The sequence below is a fragment of the Podarcis vaucheri genome, assembly GCF_965113315.1.
Source record: "Podarcis vaucheri genome assembly, chromosome: 7".
In the NCBI taxonomy this organism is placed as follows: Eukaryota; Metazoa; Chordata; class Lepidosauria; order Squamata; family Lacertidae; genus Podarcis; species Podarcis vaucheri.
This window is the reverse complement of record NC_138765.1, coordinates 36,921,558-36,949,051: the sequence shown is the minus strand read 5'-3', so window position 1 is coordinate 36,949,051 and position 27,494 is coordinate 36,921,558. Positions and strand designations below refer to the sequence as shown.

The 27,494-nt window shown below is 47.8% G+C and overlaps 1 protein-coding gene across 4 annotated transcripts; it reads left to right on the top strand.

Moving 5' to 3' along the window:
* The first annotated feature begins 479 nt into the window (after positions 1-479).
* On the top strand, positions 480-24,743 carry CSF3R (colony stimulating factor 3 receptor). 4 transcript variants are annotated; one of them, XM_082233239.1, is made up of 17 exons: positions 480-580; positions 1,419-1,509; positions 6,920-7,030; positions 7,910-8,212; positions 10,588-10,711; positions 10,976-11,166; positions 11,382-11,536; positions 13,824-13,995; positions 15,281-15,363; positions 16,026-16,239; positions 17,324-17,533; positions 17,767-17,868; positions 18,877-19,023; positions 20,396-20,536; positions 21,343-21,433; positions 22,327-22,408; positions 23,095-24,743. In XM_082233239.1, exons 3-17 carry the CDS (start codon positions 6,946-6,948, stop codon positions 23,608-23,610), a joined length of 2,616 nt encoding a protein of 871 aa, XP_082089365.1. In that variant the 5' UTR covers positions 480-580; positions 1,419-1,509; positions 6,920-6,945; the 3' UTR covers positions 23,611-24,743. The 4 variants fall into 4 exon arrangements, with proteins under 4 accessions (XP_082089365.1, XP_082089367.1, XP_082089364.1 ...); XM_082233241.1 differs by lacking the exon at positions 480-580 and having other exon boundaries at positions 986-1,509; positions 7,913-8,212; XM_082233238.1 differs by lacking the exon at positions 480-580 and having other exon boundaries at positions 986-1,509.
* Positions 24,744-27,494: the final 2,751 nt, after the last annotated feature.

Sequence of the window (27,494 nt, the reverse complement as noted above, 5' to 3'; positions counted from 1 at the left end):
AAATGCCAGTCAAAAAGAGCTTCCAAGATTGTTTGCACTTAACTTGCATATTTTCAACCAGCCAGCCTTCAATCACATAAGGTTGAAATCCCTCTAGTTAAAGGGACGTAAGGTGTTGTCATATTGTAATGAAGCCTAGATACTATTTTCTACTGCTCAGCTCAGTTGCTTCGAGCATGGTACTGAAAATGCCAAGGTCATGGGTTCGATCCCCATATGGGCCACCTGTGTATTCTTCCAACTCTACAATTCCATGATTCTATCATTTTAATAGAAGTAAGTTAATCTTTGACCTGTTGCAAGCACTGAAGGATGCCAAAGACAGGGACCTAGAATGCATTCCAACTTTCCTTACCCCCCACCCCTCCCGGGTCTCGTGGCTCTTTAAGAAGTCCTCCGTGCCAAACTGATGTCCCTCTTGCTTTGGCAGAAGCTGCCCTGCTGTTCAGCATTCTGTGGCCGACTCCTTCCCCCAAGCAAGTTGCAATTTGGGAGCTTTCTGGGGCAGCACAACAACAGCTCTGATGCTAAGGAGAGATTGCAGGGAACCTAACACACAGTTCCGAATCAATTTTATCAAGTGAGTCTCTTGACGATTTTTCATAATCATATGCACACTTCAATTTTATTTTATTTTATAAACTACTCCTGATCCCCCTTGCTAACAGAGCAGGGTCAGAGAGCAGTACCTCCCCCTTGGGGGCTGTGGGATTATCTGGGGGGGGGCACTCCTGGAGGTGTAAATGACTATCAGACTATCACTGGATCTGTTGACTGAATTAAACAAAATGGTTTTAATTGGATTTTGAATAAATGTGTAATTAATTGTGACTGCTTTGAATTTTATTGTGCTGTTATCTTCCTTTGTGGGTCATGTAAACTATTATGAATTATGTTTTTCAACAGCGTATGGTAAGGGGCACTGGGGATGAGTTTATGGAACCAAGAGGGCAGTGGCCCAAAAAAGTTTGGGGGCCACTAGTCTAAATCCTAATAGATCTTGCTGGGCTGCACAGTCAGGCCCAGTCACACCTTTCTGCCCCCCCCCACCTCCCGAAGATCACCCATGTGGCTGTCTCTCCTCTGACAGTTTCTGAGCCATCTCTGCCTGACAGCAAAGGTGATGAAGATTGCCACACCGCCTGCACATTGCAAAGCCCCTATAAAGCTGTGAAGGTTGGGGAAGTTGAGGCAGGGGCTGCCTCTCCCAGCCCTGCGTGCCATGTGTGTGTGAGTGTGCCAGCCACACAGTTCCTTCCTTCCTGAGAGACACTGTTGGGCAGATAACGCCTTTGGAGAAGCATTTTGCAATTACCTTGCCGAGAGGGCGAGAGAGAGAAGCGGAGTAACGGCAGTCCTTGAGCTGGGAAGCAGAAATTTGTGTGTTTCCCCCACTCTCTCTTTACAAACTTATTCAGGGGATGCAGTGCATTGGCAGGGGATTCCACTCCAATCTCTAGCATTGCCATTTCCCAGAATGAACAGAGAGTCAGTGGAAAATAAGCAGAGGTAAGTTCTGGGGATCCCAGATATTTTTTATTTTTTAATTGCTTGCCACTCAATGCATGGGGCCATGTGCTCAGTTGTGTCGTCAGATTATGACTGTGTTTTGCCCTGCCCAGGGTCTGCTGTGTTAGAAAATGTCATCCTAAATATGTTCTGGGGCTCACGGGGCATTATTACCCCTTCTTCCTCTGTTAGGTGGTAGTTGTGTGTGCCAGTTGTGGGTGGGAATGCCCAGCCAAAGAAGAATGGCCAGCTGGCATTTTGGTGCTGGGTAATGCTGACATGTAGAGCTAAACATTGTACTGGGAGATAGTTGGAACTCTGCTCCAGATATGTGGGACACAGGACAGCTCTGCTTGTGATGGAAATGTCTCCAGAATGAAGTTGTGGGGTAGAGATCAGAAGAATGGTCTTGCTAGGTCACAGAACTGTCTAGGCAAGACCCCTCAGCACTCACAAGTAAGGCTTGAGGGGATGACCATTTCCCCCTTTGTCTCCATTGTCTGGCACTAAGGCAGAGTGCCCCAGCACATGGAGGTTCTATTTAGTCTCCATGTCTAATAGGGAATAAAAGTGGGACCTCCAACCGAATGTTGGAGTGTACCTCCTTTGCCCCCAAACAGGAGTTTGATTGCTGTTAAATCCTACACTCGCACTGTGTCGGGAACAGAGAGAGGCCAGTGCTGTATCTAGCGCTTGCTCAGGAGCAGAAGAGGAAAACACACAACTAGGAAAGACAAAAATGGCAGAAAAGCAGCAGGCATGCCCTGGACAGATCACTTATTCCCACCAGTGAAGGATTTTGCCAATGGGATGAGGGAGGAATTTGATTCCGTTCTCACTTAAAGGCGAAGCTCCCTAATTCACACTTTACGAAATGAAGCTGCCCTTTGAAATGGGCACTTCTCCGAATCTTGCAATGTCATTCTCCAGCCAAGTAATGTGTGCAAAAATGCATATTCTGGGATAAAATACATTGAAATGTATATATCAGTGAAAATAACAGACAGAAATGCATGCTATAATAAGGGGAATTTTTGCAAAAATATGTAGATTGGGGAAAACCATGTGCACATTAGGAGAAATTCACACTAAAGTGCTGGTGTATTTTCACGAGGACATTTTTTATTTAAAAAACCAAAATCACAAACTGATGCATGGAAAATTTAGAGAACTGAACTTAAGACTGGGAAAACAAGACACTGAGATGAACCGAAACTGACTGACTTGCCCCTCTGTAGATGCCACCCACCCGTGAAGGGAGCCAATGACTGCTCACAACATCAGCCACCATTCCAGAAACCAGCCACTTGTCATGGTTGTAGGGTACCTAAGCAATTAGGCCAATCAGACCTGGCATTAAAGAATGAGTGGTGGGCTGTGGGTTTTGCCTCTTTTGAAGTATGCAAGAGTTGTTATTTAAGAGTGGTGATCCTAGCCTACCAACCCACAGGACTACCTCAGGTTAAGAACCTCAGGTTAAGAACTTATTTCGTTCTGGAGATCTGTTCCCAACCCGAAACTGTTCTTAACCTGAGACACCACTTTAGCTAATGGGGCCTCCCGCTGCTGCCACGCCTCCACCATGCAATTTCTGTTCTCATCCTGAAGCAAAGTTCTTAACCCGAGGTACTATTTTTGGGTTAGTAGAGTCTGTAACCTGAAGTGTCTGTAACCTGAAGCGTCTGTAACCCAAGGTAGCACTGTACTAAGTATAGGGCCCTAACCCACGCACCAAGTCACAAATCAAATTTCTATCAGCCTCCCCTAGCCGTGAGCTAGCCTTATGCCTATGAAGTTGCCACAACCCTGTGCCCTATCCTTGGCATTTAGACATGCATCTGTTGCTGGAAGAACTAGCCATTCATTCTGATGGACCCATCACAGCAGCTGAGCTTGGGGCACTTTAGATTCTTCTTCTGAGTTCTATGACAGCATAATTTAGTTTTGCTACAAGCGTCAACACATACAGGTGTCGGGGATCTGACAATAGCAGGCTCAGAATGTGATGCAGGATTGGTGGGGTTGTTGTAGAAGTGTCCTTGGTTTTCTCCCAAAATGTTCAAACTACGTATCTTCAAATAAACTAAACTGTGCAAAGCACCTGATGCTCTCTATCATCTAAAGCTAATTAAATCCAGCAGCACAGTGCCTGGAACTTTTCTCCACTCAAAGAAGTGAGGAGCTCAGAGCAGTTGTTTTTCTGCTATAACTAATGTAAAAAAGATAAATGGAGCAGAGAGTTGTAGACTTGAGGCATAGCATGACAATCCGTAATTTGCCTGTCAGCTCACCAGGCGTGGCCTTCAGAACTATCCCAATATCAGTGATTCATCTCATTGTTTTTGTCTAGCCTTTTTTCCCCTTAGTTCTCACCAAGAAGGTGAGCATGTGTCTGGCCTCCCTCAACGCCCCAGAAACGTCATTGGGGACCCACATAATTAAATGCCACACACACAAAATTCTGCATATAGTAAACTAGCAGGTCAGGAAGAAGCCTAGGCCAGAAGCCCTTCTCTCTGACAGACGGGGGGTTACAAATCTACAAGGCCTGCTTCAACCAAAGGCATTAGTACCCTGCTTTCCATCCCAGGCTCAGCTTTGTAGCAGCAAGGGAGAATTCCTCTGAGAATGTGAAGAGTGCCTTTCCCTTGCTAACCAGACACAACCCTCCCACACCTGGGATTGAGAGACAAAGGTCACATCCATGCCATACATTTATACCACACTTATACTACTTTCACAGTCATTACTTTCCCCATCCTCAAAGAAACCTGAGAGCGGAAGTATTTAATGGGGCTGGGAACTGTACGTCTGTAAGGGGTCCCCTAACAACTCTCAGGGACGTGGGTGGCGCTGTGGGTTAAACCACAGCTTGCCGATCAGAATGTCGGTGGTTTGAATCCCCACAATGGGGCGAGCTCCCGTTGCTCGGTCCCTGCTCCTGCCAACCTAGCAGCTCGAAAGCACGTCAAAGTGCAAATAGACAAATAGGTACTGCTCTGGCGGGAAGGTAAACGGTGTTTCCGTGCGCTGCTCTGGTTTGCCAGAAGTGGCTTAGTCATGCTGGCCACATGACCCAGAAGCTGTATGCTGGCTCCCTCGGCCAATAAAGCGAGATGAGTGCCGCAACCCCAGAGTCTTCCATGACTGGACCTAATGATCAGGGGCCCCTTTACCTTTACCTTTGACAACTCTCAGCACCCTTAATAAATGACATTTCCCAGGATTCTTTGGAATAAGCCATGACTGTTAAAGTGGTATAAAGGTGCTTAAAATGTGTGGTGCAGATGTGAATGTAAAATAGAGGCAATCTTCAAAAGAAAGCGGAAAGGGTAGTGGAGAACATTAGCTCCCCACCAGGAAGGTGTGTGTGTTGCATTGGTTATGTAACACCTGCCTTGGATTCACTTGACCAACAGCGAATCAACACCTGCCCCTTCTTACACAACAGCTCTCCTCCAGGGCTGATGCCAACATCTGAGCCAGACTTGCAAACTGCCTTTCAGATTCAGTATTGATATCAAGGGTGGCGTAAAACAAGGCTGCGTTTTAGCCCCACTCCTACTTAATCTCTGCATAAATGACATCGTTCAGGAGCTCTCTTCTCCCTTTCCACACACACAGCTCGATTTCTGCAGATGGTGTGGCTCCTGTTTCATTCCCCCAAGTAGGTGTGAGATTATTATTTTCCAAATCTGGAACTTATGGCAATCAGGGAGGTTAATTTGCTCATTATATTGACTAAATTGGTGGTGTGCATCAAAAGGCATACACAGCATAAGGGGTTGTATAATTGAACAGTGTTGCCCACTTAAGTACTTTGGCTTTATCTTTGCGAAAACTCTCTGTGGCGCATTTATTTTGAGGTGCTTAAAAATTCACCTGCCTGGTCATTGCAGGGCTAGAAAGACACTTTATTATACTTCAGACCACCATTCATTTGAATCAATAATAACAGTTTCTGCTGCTCAAACTGTATCCTGCTTGTTGTATAGTACAGCTATCTGGGGGCAGCTCTAGCAGAGATTAATTGGATAACATCCAAAATAAGGCTGTGTACAAATAAGAATAGCAATAACAATAAGAATAAGAATAATTTATTATCTATACCCCACCCATCTGATTGAGTTTTCCCAGCCACTCTGGGCGGCTTCCAACAAAGATTAAAAATACATTAAAATTAAAAATACATTAACATGACGTTAGCTGCAATCCCTGTTGTTACATGCCACCCCAATCTCCAAATAGTAAGAGGTTTTTATTGTCTGATTGACCTTCTGACAATTCTGGAAAGAAGATTCCTGCATTGGACTAGATTATCATCATGGTCCATTCTGATTTTATGTTGTTGCTGCTGCTATTATTGTTGTTTTTAAAAAAAGAGGGACTAAAGAAAGCATGGATAAGCCCTGAGTCCTACTCAGAAGAGACCCACTGAAATCAATGCACCCACGTTCATAAATTTCAAAGGCTCTTCTCAGGGTAGAACTGACATTGGTTACAACCCTCTGTCAGCATTTTAGTGCAAATTTATCCTGATATGCACATTTTTGTATGTAGTCTTGACTAATTTACACATTTGCAAGCACTTTCTCCAAAAATAATGTGAGCTTATGCTGTTTTCATTAGCACATGTATCTTTTTGCACACTTTTCCCTAATAAATGTATTTTGGTAAACATTGACCAGTTGAAGAACTGCTTCACAAAATCTGGATAAGTGGAAATTTTGAAGTTTCTCTTAAAATATGTATTTTTATACACATTGGCTAGAGAACTGCATCTATATTTATTTGCTTGTGGGGTGTTCATATGCCGTCTTGTTATTAATTTGTTCATCCAGCACTTTTCAATACACTTCCCTAACGACACATACACGAAAACCTGTTTGACTATATCTGGCTTTCTTTAATTGTAAACTATTGATCATGAGAGTTGCTAGCACACAGAAACAACAACTTTTCTAACACAGTTGGATAAATGCCACACTGCTTATGTCAATCTTAAGGATTAACAAAACTTTGCAACTGCATTGTCTCATCACAGCCTCTGCGTCTTCTGTTCTTCCTGTGTCCCAAAGATGGGACACAGACCTTCTAAAGCCAGGTCATGGATATTTTTGGCATGCCTGAAACCAAACACAGAGGGCGCAGAGCAGCCCAGAACATTGCCTAGCAGGTGCTAATGCCTCGTGATAATCCTCTTTGTGCAATGCAAAAGGTGGTGAAATTCTAACTGCACACCTTCTTATTAGATGTGTCCCCTTCCTCCAAGGTAAATCCCGCCTAGGTTTAGGACTGGCAGCATTTATTGCCAATTGTGTGAGGTGAAAACATCCCCCTCCCCCGCCATAGTGTCATGAAGGGATTTCAAAGTTCTAAGTGCCTGAAAGTGTTTCTCTCTGGATTCCAGGTGATGCCTGAACCCTGAGCAACACCATGGCAAGCCCTAAGAAGCCCTGGTCCAGGGGGCAAATGATGCTGCTTCTGGGGTGCTCTGCCTGCTTCTTTCTGCTTCCAGGAGGTAAGTTGCCATTCTGCTGTCTAGATGGGGCCAATTTGGGGCATAAGCACAGAATTATAAAATTGTAGAGTTGGAAGGGGCCCCAAGTTCCTGTAATGCAGGAATCACACGTAAATAATCCAACCTCTCATTAAAAACCTCCAAGGCAAGAGAGTCTACCACTTTCCAAGGAAGTCGTACAAAAGATTAAAAAGGGGTACAGTGGTACCTCGGGTTAAGTGCTTAATTTGTTCCGGAGGTCCGTACTTCACCTGAAACTGTTCTTAACCTGAAGCACCACTTTCACTAATGGGGCCTCCTGCTGCCGCCGCGCCGCCGGAGCACAATTTCTGTTCTCATCCTGAAGCAAAGTTCTTAGCCTGAAGCACTATTTCTGGGTTAGCGGAGGCTGTAACCTGAAGAGTATGTAACCTGAAGCATATGTAACCCGAGGTACCACTGTACTTAAATACAATTCATCGTAATACTTAACAGTATAGAATAAACAGCCATGTCAAAGTATTCACAATTGCATGTGCCACCAACCACATACAGCTGTAGTAGTGCATTTTGCCACAGCTGCAGCAACAGGTGGATTTGTGAGGCCTCCTTCCCTGAGGTTTGGTGAGAGCTATGTTGCTCTCCCAAGCCTATGTGTTGCATATTGGTTAGAGCGTCAGACTAGGACCTGGGAGATCAGGGTTCCAGTCCCCATTTGGCCATGAACCTTACTTGGTGGCCTTGGGCCGGTCACTGCCTCTCTCAGCCTAACCAACCTCACGGGGTTGTTGTGAGGATAAACCAGGGAGGAGGAGAACTACGTAAGCCGCCTTGAGATTCCTTGGAGGAAAGGTGGGATTCAGATGGGATAAATCAATAAGCCTTTCTCTCCTTGCCCAGCAGGATCCATGGCCTGCAGCAGCATCGCCACAGACTCCCCAGTGGTTCTCTTGGGAGCCACAGCAAGAGCTTCTTGCACCATCTGGAGAAGCTCCTGCCTCATCCAAGACGATGAAGAAATCCAGATGATGTGGAAACTGGACGAAGAGTTCCTGACAGGGACCCAGTACAGTTTACACAATGGGGTAGAAGTCTCCAACATCACCATCGGGCCCATCAATGAGACCATGACCACTTTGAGCTGCTATGTAAAGAGGAAACAGAAGCCACAGATGATGAAGGTCATCCAGATTCGTGCAGGATGTAAGTGCACCCTGGTGTCGCAGAGCAAGGGGCATGGGGCAGGAGGGATCTTTGATATAGGTGGGCATTCATTTTAACAAAAGGATCAAGGTGGTTTACAATGATAAAAGCAGTAAAATCAAGATCGGTGCAAAACTTCCAAAAAGCAACAGCAAAAAAAAAAAATTGTTAACAAGGGAATCCCGGAAAAGTTCACTGGGGTAAAACCTCTGCACTAAAAGGAGAACTACTTGAAAATGATTTACAGATGGTATTTAACTCCAAGTAGGCTTGCTAAGATGTATAGCACTGAATCAGATGTGCTGGAGATGCAAAGACGTGGAGGGAACGTTCTTTCATATGTGGTGGGCTTGTAGAAGGGTAAAAGAGTGTTGGGAAATGATCCATAATAAATTGAAAAAAATGTGTAAAAGTACTTTCCTCCCAAAAAACCCAGAATCCTTTCTGTTGGGAATAATTCAGACTGAAATTCCCAGGTGTCAAAAAAGGTTATTTATGTATGCCACTACTGCAGCCCGTGTTCTGTTAGCCCAAAAATGGAAAACAAGCGAGGTCCCAACCAAAGAAGAATGGCAACTTAAGTTGACAGAATATGTGCAGTTTGCAGAGCTCAGCTTGCAGACTTAACATATAGAATAAGCAAACAAGAAGAACATATGTTTAGAGAAGATTGGAAAACATTTATTGAATTAATGGGAAATAACTGTGTACAGCTGAAAACGCTGGCAACATTAAGATAAATTCAACAGCGTAATTAAGTTTTGATGGATGTAATAATGGAATACTGAATGGTATAGTTTTTGTAAAATATGCAGGGATTTATGATATGTAGAATGAACCATGGAAAGAGAAGTCATTGATATCTTAAGGATGTAAAAATGAGTACCGGTACTTTAAATTGTCATAGGGACGCGGGTGGCGCTGTGGGTTAAACCACAAAGCCTAGGACTTGCCAATCAGAAGGTCGACGGTTCAAATCCCCGCGACGGGGTGAGCTCCCGTTGCTCAGTCCCTGCTCCTGCCAACCTAGCAGTTCGAAAGCACGTCAAGTGCAAGTAGATAATTAGGGACTGCTCCGGTGGGAAGGTAAACGGCGTTTCTGTGCACTGCTCTGGTTCACCAGAAGCGGCTTAGTCCTGCTGGCCACATGACCCAGAAGCTGTACGCCAGCTCCCTCGGCCAATAAAGCGAGATGAGAGCCGCAACCCCAGAGTCGGCCACGACTGGACCTGATGGTCAGGGGTCCCTTTACCCTTTACTTTACTTTAAATTGTAAAACAGAAAAATTAACAAAAATTATTTAAAAAGAAGCAATGGGGGCCAGGGGTACCTCTCTTAGGAAGCTGACCCTAGATTAGGAGCAGCACAACCCCCCAAAGAGCCTGCGTCTTCTCTGGTGGTGAGTCTTCTGAAGTAGAACTAAGTGTTCATTGTCAGGAGGTAGGGACATTTCTTGAGCTATTCTAGTCCCAGAGTATTTAAGATTTAAAAAGTCAAAACCAGCACCTTTAATTGAACCCAGAAACCAATTGGTAACAAGCCCGGCCCTACCAAGAGGCAGACTGAGGTGGCAAACCCTGGTGAGTGGACAGTGGCGGTGAGGCATCGGAGATGAAAGTGGTATGTGCCCCCACAGTCTGCTGTCCACAGGTGGGGTGGCAGGCATTGTCCCATTGCTTGTGTTGAAGGAAGACTTGGCTGCCTGTCAGGTCAGCTTCAACATGTGGATCGGGCCCCTTTGCCTCAGGCAGCAAAAGATCTTGGGCTGAGCCTGACTGGTAGCCTGTAAAGTTGGCAAAGGATCTACTGTGATGTGATCCACTCTACCATCTCTCTAGTCAAAACTCTGGCAAGCGACCATATTCTTCTTGTGGAAACCATTGCAGCGTGTCCCGAACAGATCGTTCCAGAGGGCTTTAGTAAATAAGCAAGGCTGTATTCTTCAGGTGAAGGGAGAAATTATCAGGGTCCCTAACTGATCTGCCCTGGATGACAATTCCTTTCTGATAGAGCCAGAATGAATATTTTAAAAATGGGGAACATTTATCATCTTTAACAGCCAAGTTTTGCATTGTTTTTTTCTCCATAGCATTCCAGTGCTTTAGATTTATTGGCATCTGTTGATTGCTATGTTTTTGGTAGGTATCAAATATGTAATTTTATAAACTGCCTCATCTCAAGTGCTACTACTGGGAAAAGAAATGTTGTTTGTCTGAAATTCCATTGCATGTCCACTGTGAAATATCAGAGACAAATCTCAAACACAGAATTCAAATGTCATTGGGTGGCAGATGCAGATCTCAGTTCAGCCCCACTGAATGCAGGGATGCAATTCATCTCCTTCTCTTCTTCTGACCCCCTTTCCCGCCATTCAGATCCTCCAGCACAACCCCAAAACCTCACCTGCGTTATGAATGTCACCACGAAGAACCTCACGTGCCGGTGGGACCCTGGGCAAGACAGCTTCCTCCCAGTCAGTGTGGCCCTGAAGGGATCCCGGTAAGGAAATAGAATTTTTATTAAGAGTGTGGAGTGGGGGAAGTGGGGGGACTTTGTCTCCCACATTCTGACTACTTAGAGGGTCTGTAAAATTTGGCAGTTTTGTACCTGCTTGAACTGAACTCAGCACGAGCACATTAAGGCACCGATTTGTGGAGCTCAGTGCCCCATATCACCCACCCCTGTGCATGGTGGGACCACAGAGAAGTCAAAGGTAATTCCTCCTCTGACAGCCACTGACTGACTGCTCTCTTGGTGTTCCAGAAATCAGGGAGTGTGTGAGGTCCCCACAGAGGCCGTCCCCACAAGCTGCACCCCACTGCCTGGGCAGAACTCCTGCACCATCGGCCGAGAGAACCTCCTGCTCTACCACCCCATGATTTTCTGGCTGTCGGTGAACAACGCCCTGGGAGAAGTGGACTCTGAGCCGCTGTGTGCAGACCCCATCGATTTAGGTGTGTGGAGGCAGAGGCAGCGGAGTCTGCCCTGACTTTGCACCTTTTTGCAGCGCTTCTGCCTGAGGTGGGGAGTTTGGAAATGAAGGATGCAAATGCTAGCTGAGGCTTGCCATCAGAAGAAAAGCCTGGCTGGATCAGACCTTCAAGATCAGACTTTAACACACACACCACTGCCCTTGCCTTAGCTTTTTGCCCTGCACTTCTCATTTCAGCCAAGCTGGACCCCCCAACCATCCACGCCATGCAGTCCATCCCCGAGGAGACTGACTGCATATCTGTCATGTGGGAAGCAGGAAGAGACAGCGAGCACATGCACCAGTTATGTGACCTGAGCTACCAGGCAGAGGGCGACCAGGAGTGGAAGCTGGTGAGTATTGCTATGTATTCAGTGGTTTGTGTTTGCCTGAGCTTGAGTCTGGACTAAGGATTCTGAGCCCCTGTATTCTGATTCAATACATGATGTCCAATCACAGAACATTTCAGGATTTGGGCCTCTGCCATTGGCCCTTGAACTCTGAGTCGTGATTCACAGCTTGGAAGTTTGGACAGCCAATCACGTTGGGAGTGGGAGTGGCCCAGGCTTTCAGGAATGTATATAAGCAGTTGCTTTGCCCCTGTTTCCCAGTTATGTAGTTCAGTAAAGGTTCTTGCTGTTATTGTTGTGTCTTGCCTCATGGGAACCCACCTACACTTCAAGTATCTCTTCTGAACAGGGAGCCTGGAGATCAAAGCAGGCCTCCCCCTGCTGCACACACACCCTGCTCCATTGCTGAAGGGGTTTCCTAGCTCTCATTCAAGGGCAGCTTTTTGATGCAAGAGAAAGCGCACCCCCAACCCCCAGGACGCGCTTGGCTTTGCTGTTAACCCCTTGATGACTGTTTTATTTACTCATTTATTCCCATATTTACCAACCCGAAAGTGCAATAACAGGGTATTACTTCATACTGTATGCTAAGCAAACAAACCATAAATAATCAGAGAAAGAAATGCTGGCACATCAATATAAATCAAGGCATATTTCCCAAGCTGACGTGGATGGTGGATGCTGAGCTTCTAAGAAGCATAGGAAATAAAGTCCCACCAGGTGACACAGAAGTGTTCTGAATCCTCCAGCCCCCTGGAAACATGCAAATATATGAAGTCCATAAGTTCTTATACCAAAAAGACAAGTGTAGATTTCTCAGGGTTTTCCATTGCTGGGTGCTTGTATCCTAGCTGCTGGTAGCATCCATGTCAAAAGTTCTTTGAGCAGCAAGTTTTCATGTTGTCCATCCACATATTCAGTAATGATAGTGTGAACAGATGATTTAATAATTTTAGGTATTTCTTGATACGCCTGAGACCAGAATAATGACAAGATGGAAGAATACCTGTTCTCCTTCGCTCCTGTCACATCCATCATCCCTAAAACACACACACAGCACCTGGTCCCTTAACTTCACACTTCTTTCCCAGGCTGTTTCCTGGCAACCGGCAAGCCAGGGGCTCATCAGCTTCGTGTTGGCCCTGCCAGCTTCTATTGCTGCTTTTTCTTTTGCTCCAGTGGTATCCCTGCTGTTCAAATAAGCAAATGTGCTATTTTTCCTCCAGATCAGCTCACCCACAAGTAGCTACGATTTGTCACCCTGCCAAGCACAGCCTGGTTGGGGGCTTGCAGTGGTCTAGTTCCCCTGTTACTGGAGCATCAAGGGTGTAAGTCACTCCTCTTTGCTGGTGCTCTCTTACCATACCTTACCAGTGATGTTTGAGGCAGCTTTTGCCAATCAGATGCCCTCCAGATGTTCCAGACTACAACTCTCATCAACACTAGCCAAGGCAGCCATTCTGGACTGCAGCCATCACCAGCCCAAGCCAATGGAGCCATTATGGACTATAATTCCCATCAGCCCAGCCAGCATGGCTGTGCTGGCCAAGGGCACAGAGTTGGTGACGGCCGGGCTCTGAACACAGGGGTCAAGGAGAAATTCTATTCCATTCACTTTGAAAGCCAAATCTATTAAATTTACACTTTCTGAAATGATATGAGAACTTTGAAATTTGCACATATCCGGATTTTGTGATGCAGTTCTCCGATCGACCATTGTTTACCAAAATGCATTTATTAGGGGAAAGTGTTAATTAGAAAGAATATATTAGTGAAAACAACAAAGAAAAATGCTTTATTTTAGGGAGAAGTGCTTACAAAGTATGTACATTACTCAAAACTGCAGACAGAAAGTGGGTTTAGTAGGATAAATTTTCACTCTAACATAAGGTTACCAGGTTTTTTTCAGTGAATCCAGGGACACTTTTCAACTTCAGTTGAAAGGGATAGATTTTGTCAGGGGACTGATTTGTAAATCCAGGGACTGTCCCTGGGAAATGGGGACATCTGGTAACCTTACTCTAACACTTAAGGATTTCCAAAAAGGATTTTTTCTTTAAAGGCACAGAATGCTGGAGATCTGCATTCAGATTGGGAAAATGAGAAAGGGAGAGAAGTGAACCTGGCAGATCCTTCCGTCCCTACACCCAAGGGGCCAATGGCACAGCAGCCTTGGACGATTGGCTGTTATTCTTTGTAGAATTGTAGAGGTGGAAGGGGCCCACCCAGTCCAAGCCCCTGCAATACAGGAATCACAGCTCATTCTCATTCTCGCTTTTCACCCCCCCAGGTCCACAATATCACCAACCCCACCTGGGAAAGGCAGGAAGTGTGGCGTTTGCGGCACTGCGGCTTCCTCTTTGGGACCCTCTACCACTTCCAGATGCGCTGCCAGAGATTTGGTGGAGCCGGCTACTGGAGTGACTGGAGTCCAATGGTGAACTTCACCACCCACGAGAAAGGTGGGCGGAACAGAGGGGCAGTTTCTTCCAAAATCCTGTGGCCCTGTTGTCAAGGGGGAAACAGGGCAGGGGGCTAGTCCAGAGCCCCTCCTAAGCTCTGAACTGAGATGCTCATCCAAATAAGAAACCAGGGGTTCCTCTGTTCCCTGTGCTGTTGAAGGGTTTTGAGTGAGCCAGGAGGAGTTGCTGGGAGGCAGCCTCAGAACCGATCTGGCCTCAAACCATGCAGGACGAGGAGGGAAAGAGTTTATCCGCCAACGCTTTCGTACAGCTGTTCTGTTCAAGAGCAGTTTCAAAAATAAAAGGACCGCCAAGATACCTCCAACAACAACCGTTGAAAAACAACAGGCTACCTTTTTTCCTTTGGGCTGACGGAAACAAAATGGAAGTCAGGGGTGTCATGAAAGGCAGCACCCAGGAAAGGATCACTTTCCACCACATGTGTTAAAAAAACCCAGCCACCCACACAAGGCAGTTCAGTGTACCCACAGTCAGGCAACCTGCAACTTTGTATTATTATTGTTATTAATAATAATATCCTGCCCTTTTGTCAGATCAGTACTCAAGGCACAAAGTAAAACAACACAGATAAAATACGGAAGGCTAAAAACATAACAAAAGATAAGAGTTTTATTACTTTTGAACAATTATCTTCCATATGTTTTTAGACTTCCGTATTTTATCTGTGTTGTTTTAATTTGTGCCTTGAGTACTGATCCGACAAAAGGGCAGGATATTATTATTAATAATAACAATAATTAATAGAATTAATACAATATAAAAAACCAGCTCTGTTAAAATACAGATAATAAAACAGCACAGCAGTATTAAAAGCTATTGAAAAATAGTCAGTTCCCAAAGGCTTATTGGAATAAAAAGGTCTTCAGCTGCCAGGAGAAGGACTACAAGGAAGAAGCCAGTCTAGCATCTCTTGAGAAGGAGTTTGAGAGTCTGGGAGCAGCCACCAAGAAGCCCCTCTCCCACGTCCCCACCAAGTGTGCCTATGATGGTGTTGGGACTAAGAGAAAGGTCTCCCCCAAAGATCTCAGAACCCAGGGAAGGTTTGTATGGGAGAATATAGTCCTTCAGACAGCCTGGGCCTATACTGAATTTTCTTCCCATGGATGGGAAAGTCCAAATTTAGCGGTGGTGGGAGTGTGGGCTGCCACTTTAATGAGGATACGGTGTGGACCCTACCACAACAAAAACAAGAGAGACACAAGCAACTTCAAATTCACATTAAACTCCAGTGTAGATGGACCCAACGCCTCTTTTTCTCTTCCAGCGCCTTCAGGAGAGCTTGATGCCTGGTGGAAAGTGAAGACCAGGGAGGCAGAGGCAAGAACGGAAGTGCAGCTGTTGTGGAAGGTGAGGGGCAGGGGACTACACTGCAGACCTCAAGGCCAACCATTCTCCTGCAACCTGGTGCCTTCCAGGATTTTTGGGCTACAACTCGCATCGGCTACAATCTGACCATTCCAAAACATCTGGAGGGCACCAGCTTGTGCAAGGCAAGAAGCCCTCATGAGATCTGTGTCTTGCAGTCTTAGGAGGCATCGTCATAAGGTGTAAGAGGCTAATCCAGGGTCTTCTGCTCCCACCCATGTTGGATATAATGTGCACTTTTGATTCACTCATTAAGCAAGCAAGCCCTTACAGTAAAGTGGGCAATCAAGAAATGTTGGGGGATTCAGGTCAGATAAATGAAAGGACTTCGTCACGCAGCCAAACATAGTTAAACTATGCAACCCACTGCCACCGGATGCAGTGATAGCCACCAAATTTAATTAGACTAATTCATGGAGGAGGGGGCTGTCGATGGCTATTAGCCATGATGACTCTGCTCTGCCTCCACAGTTGGAGGCAGCAATGCTTCTGAATACTGGAAACCACAGGAGGGGAGAGGGCTCTTGTGCTTGAATCCTGCTTGCAGGTTTCCCACTGGGGCATCTGGCTGGCCACTGTGAGAAAAAGATTCTGGACTAGATGGGCCATGGGCCTTCTTATGTTCTTCTGTTCTTATTGTGCAGCCAATGAAACCCAATGAGGCCCATGGGAAAATCTTGGGTTACATGGCCACCCTCAGCACCCGGCGGCACAGCGGGGAGCCATCGCCACTGTGCAACACCTCTGAGACGTGCTGCACTTTCTCACTTCCACTTGGAACCCAGAAGATTTATCTCATGGCCTACAACGCCAGAGGCTCATCTCAGCCCACTGAAGTCTACCTGTCTGAGAAGAAAGGTAGGAGCCTCCTCAACTTGGGGACAGCTCTCCTGCAAAGAGTCACTTTTACACACCTCTTGCAATACATTCACTGTCTCAAGAATATGAGCGCATTCACTGCCAGCTGCAGGATTTTTGGGTTTCCCTCTCCACAAGACTCGGGGCTTGATTTTTCTGTGTGCCACAGGTTTCTGTTTTTTTCCATCCTGGATATTCATCGCTGTTCTACTGCTTGCCATCCACACTAGTGGATGCAACTTGACCGAGGGTATCAGGGTGGGTGCGCAAGCCCCTCACCTCAGTTACTCCTCTCTCTCTCTCCATTCGTTATCTTCTCTTTGGAAAACACACACAGGTATTTCTGTACCTATCCAAAGATTTTCCAAAGATAGGTACAGGATGGGAGAAATGGGCAAAAGGGGGCTGTGCTTTGGATTTTCACAATTTTTTAAAAGCTTATACTGAGGTCTTGCATAGGTCTTCCACGACTAAGGCACAGCAATGATAAAGAGGTCAATTGCCATCTCCAAGTACACATATGTACTGTGTGGAGATTGTATAGAATCATAGAACTGTAGAGTTGGAAGGGAGCCAAAGGGTCATTCTAACCTTCTGCAATGCAGGAGTCACTACTGACAGATAGCCGTCCAACCTCTGCTCAAAACCTCCAACAAAGGACAGTCTGCCGCCTTTCTGACCGTGAGAGCTGTTTGAAAGTGGAACAAACTAGAATCACAGAATCGTAGAATTGTAAAGTCAAATGGGATCTGATAATCATCTAGTCCAACCCCCTGCCATTTCAGGAATCACAGCTGAAGAATCTCTGACATCCAACCTCTGCTTAAAATCCTCCAGTGAAGGAGAGTCCACCACCTTCCGAGGGAGTCTCCTTTTGCTGGAGACTTTTAAGCAGAGGTTGGATGGCCATCTGTCAGAGGTTCTTAAGCTGTGATTCTGACATTGTAGGCTGGACTAATGACTCTTGGGGTCATTTTCATCTCTCTGATTCTATGATTCCCCCCCCCATCACCAGTTTGCCTTCCTATGCTCTCTTGCCTATAATTCTAACCATCTCTCCTGCATCTTCTGATACTGTCCGTAGGTCAACCCGTGCCCAAGTTCCAGGCCTCCCCTCACAATGAGACAAGCATCTGGGTGCACTGGGATCCCCCAGCGACACCAGCCAGGGGCTACATCATCGAGTGGCACACCATGACCTCGGTGGAAGACTCATCCGACGGCAACCATGGTCACAACAACATGGGATGGACCAAAGTGCAGAGTGGCACCATCACACATGCTCTGATCCAAGGTGAGAGGGAGAGAGAGGGCCGGAACCTTTCATCCATTGGAAGAGCTGCTTGGGACACAAAGGAGGGGTGCCCGTTAGTGGGGTAGGACAGCTGAGAGTCCCTCCACACTCTTTCCTGTGAAATGGGTACATATCATCCTAGATTGTTCTTCAGGGCCAGTCACCAGCTCACCTTCTGATGTTCTGGCTCCCATTCTCACATCCACGGACAACCTTCCCCTTCTCTCTTTCAGAAAACGTGAAACCTTTTCAACGCTACAACATCTCCATCTACCCACTCTACAGGGACAGAGTGGGGATGCCCCAGTGTTTGGAAGTTTACACCAGGCAGAAAGGTATGGCCTCCCCCTGCTTCTTCTCAGCTGCCATCATCTGGGGATGCACAGTCTTATTTGGACGCATAAAACTATCTTCCTTCCAACAAAACTGTCTTCATTCGGCATCTTGGGAACCATCCAGACCGATGTGGGTGGTTGCAGGGGGGAGGTTCTTTTCTGCAGCTTGTAATTGATACAATAATAGTGCATTAGTGGTGGATTTATGTTGGGACCATCCACATGCCATTCTGCTTTATTAGTTGTGCTGCAGAGCTTGACCAGTGTTACCATATTATTGCCGTCTGGAGGCAGAGGGGAACTCTTGCGCTATTGTGCAACAAAAGCCGGACAAGCCCCACCCCCTGATATGCACTGATTGGAAACGAAGCAGCAAGTCTGCCCCAAAGAGTATTGGAATCGCTTATAACTACGCTGATACCATCATGAGAACACACAAATGCATCATAGGAAAGACATCTCCAGAGGGTCCCCTTAGACTTGGAGGATTCCCCCCCCCCAGATATTCACGCCCCACAACTTAATTTCCAAAATTATAAATTCCCATGCTATTATTTGAGTTAACCCTAAACTTTTTGGATGCCACTTCCTCTGATTGAGTTAGGGGGTACCTGTGGATGTACAGTGGTGCTGGAAAGATACTCTGCACATGTTCAGGCACTATCTTTCTGAGATGTAGAGCTAAGAGCAGCTTCCAGGGATGACTCCTAGCAAGCCTTGGTCCAGATTGCCTTTCTCAGGGTGGATTCACACCATGTGATTAAAGCACACCCAATGTGCCTTTAAAGTGCCTAACTTCTCCCCCCAAAATCCTGGGAACTAGAGTCTTCCCCTCCCTCACAGAACTGGGACTCAAACTACCATTCCCATGATTCTTTGGGGAAAGCCATGTGCTTCAAAACTATGCTGTGGATCTGCCCTAATAAAACCCATCAGTCCACCTGCAGCCTCCTGGTGACCCTGGTCTGCTGGTGGCAATAGTAATAACCCCCCTTTTTCCGTCTGCAGCTCCAGCTGACACCCCCAAACTCCACCCGGGGAGTATCAGTAAGTCCACAGCTCAGCTTCACTGGGAACCCATCCCGGTTGAAAAACGGCATGGCTTCATCACCAACTATACCATTTTCTGGAATGGCACCAATGAGGACCTGAAAAGTGAGTCATACCCATACATTCAGCCCCTCCCAGTTGTGTCACTTCAAATCCCCCAGCAACAGGTGGGAGGACTCTGAATTGCCCGGCCAGTGGACAAGGAGAGCTCAAGTTGGGCTGGAAGAAAGGATCTGCCTTGCTGCACAGATGGCTGGGTGTCTAACTTCACCTCTGGTCAACAGGCCTGGAGGTGTAGTGGATTTCTTCAACAGCCCCACCATTATGATGTTTAAGACAACTTTACGTGGGGCTTATCCACACTTACCTGTCCTCTGCTCTTTCTAGGCATGCTCCGCATTTTAAAGCTCCATGTCCGAAGGCCCCTGTTTTTTGTTTTTGCTCTGGAGCTACTATTGTTGGCTCCGAGTGAGTGCTAAAGAGCAGGTTTTTGTGGGAAAGCTCTGGGGGGCAGGGGATGCTCAGACACAGAGCTTTTAAACACAGGCCTGTGCCTGGAATGAGTGGGGCAAGAGATAAGTGTGGATAATTCCTTGGTCATAGCAGCAGCCTCTGGAAAACCCACAGAAGTGGAGTCCACCAGCCTGTAAATTACCCAGGTTTATACCGAGGCTTTCCCTTACCTTACCTAAGCTTTATGCATGCGTAAAAATTAAGTCACTTTGGGCTCATGCACACTTCTGTTTGTTTCTAGTCATGTATTTGATAGGTTCTGTTTTTGTTTTCTTTTGTTGTCCTGCCACTTTCCTCAGAAAAGCCCACTTTTTACTGCTCAGTTGGAACAAGCGTCGATTGGGTTTGCTGCAGATCGGCGTTCGTTCTGATTCAGCAATAAACAGCGGGTTTTCATGGGGAAAGCAGCAAGACAAAAAAAAGAAACCTCTTGGCCCCCTGGCTAGAAATCTCCAGACAAATGGAAGAAATTGTGGGGGGAACAGAGTGTGGGTGAACCAGTTCTTGGAGGAAAAGAGTGCCTGGATCGTGAGAGCTGGATGTCTGATTCAGTGAAGAACAGGGTGCCTACTTACTATCGGGCTACATACCTCAAGAGTGAGATTTTCCCGCACAATCTCGACACTTTATACAGTCCGAGCAAGCAGATTCTTCTCGTTACATCCTTTCACAATCTCTTCTATGCCTTTCTATATCCCATCACATGTAGGCTGCCTATCAAAGCATATACTTCCACTGCATAGGGTTTCGTATAGTTTCTAAAACCTACTGGGCCAGAACAACATGAGTCGTGTTGGTAAAATTTACGGTGACACCAGCTTTCATAGGCTAGACTAGAGGCCACATTGTCTGAAGCGTTGCCAGGTGTCCTTTTGTCAAATCTACCTACCCTCTGGCCTCAGAACCCCCTGCCTCAGCTACACATTCACCCTGGGGGGGCTAAACATGGCTGCCTTTTTCCTAGGTGCTGTCGTGAACTCTTCAGTCGACACCTTCACCATCGTGGGTCTCTGGCCTTCCAGAATGTACAGGGTGCACATCATGGCCTCAACAGTGGGTGGGAGCACCAACGGTACCATCCTCACGTTCTACACCAAGGCGATTGGTAAGGAGAACCATAGGACAGAGGGTGGGGCTGGGTACATGGGGGCAGTGGGCTGTCCCCATGCTCTGCCTCCACACTTGGGGGTTGCAATGCTTCTGAATACCAGTTGCTGGAAACCCCAGGAGGGGAGAGTGCCACATGTGAACTGGCTGCATTATAACGATCTGGCAGGCAAGCAGCCTGATAAGCAGCAAGGACTCTTCGTCAGTTTTATGTAAGTTTATTTACAAGAAAAACACATCCAGAACACAGCTTCCCACCTGCTCTCATTAACAGTAGTTGATCAGTCTGAATCATTGTCCCTTCCCCAACAGAAAGAATGCCAAAATCCCACCTATTTTCTCCTTCCCTTCCATTGTTCTCTGAGCTTCTCCAGTCTCCTAGTACGGGGACTGAATGGCTGACCTGTCTCCTCCCCACTCCCAGAAGACACAGCCTCAGACTCTGGCTTATCTGCTGGTTGCCTGGCAATGCTCTGGCCACCTTCTAACTCTTCCTCTCCTTGGGAGCTAACAGCATCTTCCCAGGGAAGGAGTGGGGCCGGACTGCCCTTTCTAGACTCTGACAGCCAACTCTTATCTGCAGAGTCGGCCCCCTGCTCACTTAGCTCAATTTCTGAGGCTGACTCTTCTGCTGCACTCGGGGGGAGCACATTCCTGACATGCATTGTGGCTCACATTGCAAGGCTGAACAAGTCCAAGTGCACCCCATCCTCCTCTCTCTCCTCCAGCCCCAAATGCGGAAGATCCTCTTAACATGCCACCACTATCACCTGGGCTTACTCCTCTGTGATTTCTCTCTTCCAGATGACATGGACCTCCCCTTTGTCTACATGCTGATTGGACTCCTCTTGCTGGCAATTATTGTCCTGGTCATCTGTTTCCAGAAGAGCAAGAGGTGAGTGTTGGGAGGAGGTGCAGAACTCATCCTGCTTGTCATCTCTAAGAGCAGATGAGGAAACACAGTTGTTACCAAGAGGGCCTCAGATAGGAAGTGAGATATTTGCAGGAGGAGGAAAGGAAGAGGCCAGGGAGGAAAGGAAGAGGCGTGTAAGTAGGGAAGAAGCAGGGAATGAGCATGAAAGCAAAGGACAAGAGGAAAGAATGAGTTGGGACTCGGAGTAGGGAGGGAAGGAACAGTCAATTTCAGTTATTTAGGTTTCTCATTTTCCCAATCTTAAGTTCAGTTCTCCACATTTTGCAGGAATTTATAAATTTTAAAAATCCTCATTAAAATTCATCAGCATTTTAATATGAATTTCTCCTAACAAACATATTTTATATGTTTTATTTGTTTTATATGTTACATATTTTATATACTGTACTCTTTTGACTGATGTACACATTTGTGCAAGAATATAATGCACTTGAGTTATGTTGATTTCACTAATATATTCATTTTTGTGCGAGCTTTTTATGCACTTTTGTGAACATTGAGTGGATAACTACATCACAAAATTCAGATAAGTGTGGCTTTCAAAGGATGGTGATTTCCTGATTTCCTATGCAATTGATGTTGCTCTCCTATTTGGACTTCAAAGCATAGCGAGTATCAGGATTTAGGGAGGGAAAAGTGTGGGTCAACAGTACTTGGAGAGGGTGGGACAATGGGGAAATTAAAGGAGGAGCAATAAGCTGGGCCCTTAGTGGTTGAATGGGAATCAGGCTGACACAGCGAAAGCAATAACATCCTGCCTTTTGTGGGATGTCCAGCCAGCCTAAACACTTTCCTCCTGGGATGTTGAGTCTCACCAGATCTCTCTCTCTCTCTCTCTCTCGTGTGACCCACAGGATGAAAACCCAGTTCTGGCCCAGCGTCCCTGACCCAGCCAACAGCAGCCTTGGCAAATGGGCACCAGCCATTCTGCAAGAGGTAAATGTAGTGTGGGGAGTGGAGTCTCTTGGGCTTGGCCTGCTGCCCCTCCTATTCCTCCCCTACCTGCACAGGTCTTTTGGAATACTGACCCACATTTTACACACACCTCAGCTGCAGTGTGAGTCATGGGCAGGTGGTACGGCTGGGAACATGGGCCACCCCTCTGTCCTGACCCACCCTGAGTTCTGCACATCATGAGCCCCACATCGCGTAGTAGCCACAGCTAGGTATCAGCACATACTGACCCCAAAGGTCAGCAGCCACAGGCCAGGGATGTTTAAGGACATGGGCCTCAGCTGTGCTTTGTTGGCTCAGGTCAGCCTTTGCCACCCTCCTGTCTTCAAGCTGAATTCGACCACAAAGTCCATCAGCTGCAGCCATCACTGGCACCAGCATCATATGGCTATGATGATGGGAGTGGAGGTCCAAAGGGTCCAGAGGGCACCAGGTTGGAGACAACTGGCCCAGATGAATACATGGATGAATCCAAGATTATTGGAGTTTTCTAGCTATGAGGACCAACACTGCAAAGCCTTCATGTTCAGAGACCATCTGATGCTGAGGCCTCACCGGGGATGGTTATTCCACCTCAAGGGATAATGGGCCTTTCCTCTCACCCAACAGGGGGGTGACCTGTACTGTGGCCATTAGCTGTTAACTTGACCTACTGCCTTCTTTCCCAGGAGATCCTCCAGGCTCCAAAGTCGTGCGAGCTCAGCCCTGTTGTTGTTTCGGCCATCTTGGTGATTGAAGCGGATGAGAAGAAATGCCTTTCCTGTGGGAAGGGGGAGCCTGCTAAGGCCCTGGAGGATGGGTCAATGACAGCCTCCTTGGAATCTTATATGGCTAATGCTGAGACCACTTTGCCAACCGGTGACCCAGCGCCAGCCTCTTACGTGAACAGCCCGGAGTCTGTCCAGTACGCAAAGGTGTTTGTGGACAGCTACTGCAGCCAACAGAAGGCCTCACCCAGTTTCTACATGCGCTCCAACTCCACGCAGCCCCTCCTAAGCGACAGGACGCCCAGCCCAAAGCCCTACGAGAACCTGTGGTTTCACAGCGACCATCCAAACAGAGAGCTTGACTACAGTTGTCAGGAGGATGCCGTTTTCCTGGACAGGGCCCTGTTAGATTTCCCGTTGCTCCAGGGCCTCAAAATCGATGGGGATGAAGACCTGAGCAACTTCCGAAAACTGTAGAACCTGATTGACAGGGGGAGCATCAAACTGGAGCTGCTTGTGGCTTCTTGCATTCTTCTTCTCCTCCTTCACTGGAGGAAGCACTGAATTATTCCAGCCAAACATCCAGCCACCTAGATTTTGTGTCACCCTAGAGAGACTAAGAAAGTGGAGCGGATGTTGGGGTGGTGTTCCCTGAGTGATACCCTTTGCTCCCCTTCAGGGGAAGGGGTGTATCTCAGTAGCAGAACATCTGCTTTGCATGCAGAAGGTCAGTATAAGGCAGCTTCCTCCATTTCGAACCAAGAAGAGACAGAACTGAAAGGAGCCCTGCCTTGGGTTCCTTCCCCTTTCCATAACTGTGGCCCCCTATTCAACCCCTGCTGGTGACCATGTGCTGCCCCCTGCTGCTGTGACCCTGGACCTGCATGGACGACCCACCTCAAGTCTACCAAGCACCTGCAAATGGAGACTCCCCTCTCTTTCCCATGTAGCATAGCACGGTCTCCACAGCTCAGAAAAACAGGGGCAGCCCATACCTAAAGGCAAACTCCCTGTGCTGGCCCCATTTCTGGGGACATCTGCCTCTGCTGTGCAAAGGTGTTGAGGAAAGAAAGAGCAGCCGTGGAGAAGCTGCAGAAAGCACAGTGCCAACTGGATGAGAGTCATAATCCAGAACCTCCCAAGGTGGGGAGGAGGGAAAGGAAGAGGCATGAGAAAAAGAGCAGCCCAAGAAACTCACAATCATTGTGAAGTTGCTCCTTTCTCATTGCATCAGTCAGCTTTGTTTGCTAAAAGCCATCGCAGTCGTCACAAAAATGCAAAAGATCAGGCCAGGGTACATGCTAGCATAAAGTCGTGTTGTGCAAAGGAAATACTGTGTTGCTCCTTCTGTAGCAGGAAACAAGGGTGCCCACAAAATGTCAATTTTTGCCTGGAAGGGTTTGGAGGGGAAACCAAGGAGCAGCTTGGAGCATTGAGAAGGGGAAACGGGTTTTCCCCTGTTTAGCACAGCCTGAGCAGGAAGTCAAAGGGGATGAATGTTCCCAGAAGTAGGGTTGGGAACGCCAGTTTTCTTCAACATGTTTATACCCACTGCTGCTGTTTATTTATCATGTATATGGAACATTGCAAATTAAAAGTGCTCCACAATTCTCCTTGTGTTTGTCATCATTGTAATTCTTGCACCCTCCCCCTCCCGCAACACCCCTCATGCAGAGATTGCAGACAAGAATTGGCTGCAGTCCCTACTTCATCTTTGTTGGGTGGAAAGTCGGCACATGATCCCCAAAGAACTTCCTAGGAACTTTGGAAGATGCAGGTCTCATAGTTCTGTTGCAATCTGTGATGGAAGAGCAGGGGGAGCATCATCTATTATTTTCTAGCTTTTCCCTTCACATTCTGCCAGTGCATCTGCAAACCAACCCAAGCAGTTGCTCAGGGGCAGTTGCATTTTTCAGGGCCCCAATGGAGAAGAGTGGAATCAAAGCATGCTCCACTTCAGGGCACTTTGCAAGGTCACAGAAGGTGCTGGTGGGAGAGTGTGAACCCTCTTGCTCACATCACATGCAAACCATTAAGGCAGTTGCCGTCCTCCAGAAGGGATGGGGGGAGAAATTTGGTTTGCGTTTAAAGGTGACACTGCCATATTTGTACTTCCTGAAACAACGTGCAATTTGAAATACAGCTATCCTTCCGAATTCACACTTATCCAAATTTTTAAATTCAGTTCTCCAAGCAAGCAAGGATTTCAAAAGTGAATATATTAGAGGAAAATTGAGCATAAAAATCAATATATTAGTATTCAAAAAATGACTTTAAAAAGTGGTTGAAAACACAACAGCACAAAACAAATACAAAAAATGTAAGTCAAAATCCAGGATAGCTTGGCCAGACACATACATTTTCAAAGCCATTTAAAAGTCACTGGAGCTTTAATTAACATTAGAATTGAACTAGCTCACTATAAATAGAGCTTGCATACAGGGAAGGGCATTACTGCACCAAGACTTTATGACACCTCTGTTTCAATTCCCCTTTCACTACCTGTAAATAAGTGTATTGCCAGTGCTAAAGGATTTTAGTGTGGAAACAACCCCAGAGTTCCTTTAAAGGTAAGTCAAGGGTCCCTCACCAACCAGCCACTGAACAGGTCACAAAAATATTATTCCCACAATTAAAGGGAGACCCTTAGCTTTGCTGGTGCAGCACCTCTTAGGGGCACCTAAGATTCCTGGTTCAGCCTACACCATCTCCGAATAAAATCATTTTGGATTTGAAAGGCAATGCATATGTCACATCTGCTACAAATTAATGGTTGATGGACATAATCCCAGTCAAGTACACCAATCTGCAAATGTTTTTGGTGTAGCTGTCTCAGGCTGATGGGAGTTGTAGTCCAAAACATGTGACAGGGGGAGGTTGATGTCTGTAGAGCAGTGTTTCCCAACCGGTGTTCCACGGCACACAAGTGTGCCGCGAGAGATTGCCTGGTGTGCCGTGGGAGGGAGGCGGGCGAGTCAGGCGGCGAGAGGCGGGGCTGCGGCGGCGAGGATCCGCGTCGAGCCGGGGGCGGCTCCGCGGTGGTGGTGCCGAGGTTTCTCTCTCCATTCTCCCCTCACACACAGGAATTAACACAGGATCAGCTGACAGGACCCGGCCAATGGGGCGGCGGCGGGGCAGCGCGCGCAAAAGGGAGGAGCGCGAGACAGCGGACGAGGAGGAGGCCGGCATGTCCGGGCAGCAGCAGCAACAGCAGCAGCAGCAACTCCCGGCGACGGCTCCTCAAGCCCCGGGCAACCCTACTCCCTCACCGGCCTCGGCCGCCCTCCTGCTCCACCCGCCGCCACCTCCCCCGCCGCCGCCGGCCACCTCGGCCCCGCCGCCGCCCCCTCCTCCGCCCGCTATCGCCGCCACCACCACAACAGCCGCCACCGCCTCAGCTGGGCCCATGCCTGCCGGGAGCGGCGGCGGCAGCAGCAGCAGCGTCCCGGCGCCCTTCCCTCACGGCGGCGACCCGGCCCTGCAGTGGCGTAGCGTGGGGGGTGCAGGGGGGGCCGGCCGCACCGGGCGCAACATCTGCGGGGGGCGCACTCGCAGCTCTCTGCCCCTCCCGAGGTACTATTTCTGGGTTAGCGGACTCTGTAACCTGAAGCGTATGTAACCCGAGGTACCACTGTACTTCCAAGTCAGCGTGCAAGGGATTGCAGGACCGGCGGACTTGGCGGTGGGGGTGGTTGCTGGAGCCTTGTCTGTCCTTTCAGCCCCGCACCCACCGCAGACCCCTTCCTATGCCACTGGTAGCTAGGCGAGGCGGGGGGCACTGGGCGCCACACCTCGGCGCCTGCAGCGTGCCTGAGCCATGCGTCTGCGGGCGAACTGCCCGCAAGCTCCGCTCTGGCCTCTGCCCACCGCCTCAGCCTCCCTACAGCTGAGGGGGAGGCTGCAGCGAGGCTCCACGCAGCGCGCCCTGCCATGGCTCGCCCCCATGGCACTCGCCCCTGGCTGCAGGACGCGCACGCCGCCCCGGGCCCCTGAGCGGCTAGCTGCGCCGCTGCGCTGAGCGCAAGGAATACATCCTCTCCGAGTTCGGCGTCCTCTTCGTGGGCAGCGCGAACCGCATCTCCAGCTTCGGGTGGAACTTTGGCCAGGTAGGGGGAAGCCTTTGGGCGGGGGGGGGCTGGAGACCGGGGTGGGGAGGGGTTAGGAGAGACGCTACCGGCGCCATCCAGAAATGCCCAGAGCAACTGGAGCTCAGCTACGCGCACACATGCACCCTCCAAATCCCGTTTCCCACCCCTTTCTCAAAAGAAGAGAGAAAAAAATGGGTCCTGGGTGTGAAACCAAAGGACCTTTCCAGCTCCTCCTCAATTCCAGGTGTGGATGGCAATGCCTCGTGTCTCCTC

Coding starts and splice junctions, on each gene's coding strand:
- CSF3R (XM_082233239.1), top strand. CDS start 6,946: ATGGCAAGCCCTAAGAAGCCCTGGTCCAGGGGGCAAATGATGCTGCTT. Junction 7,031..7,909: donor CTTCTTTCTGCTTCCAGGAG/GTAAGTTGCCAT, acceptor CTCCTTGCCCAG/CAGGATCCATGGCCTGCAGC. Junction 20,537..21,342: donor GTTCTACACCAAGGCGATTG/GTAAGGAGAACC, acceptor TCTCTCTTCCAG/ATGACATGGACCTCCCCTTT.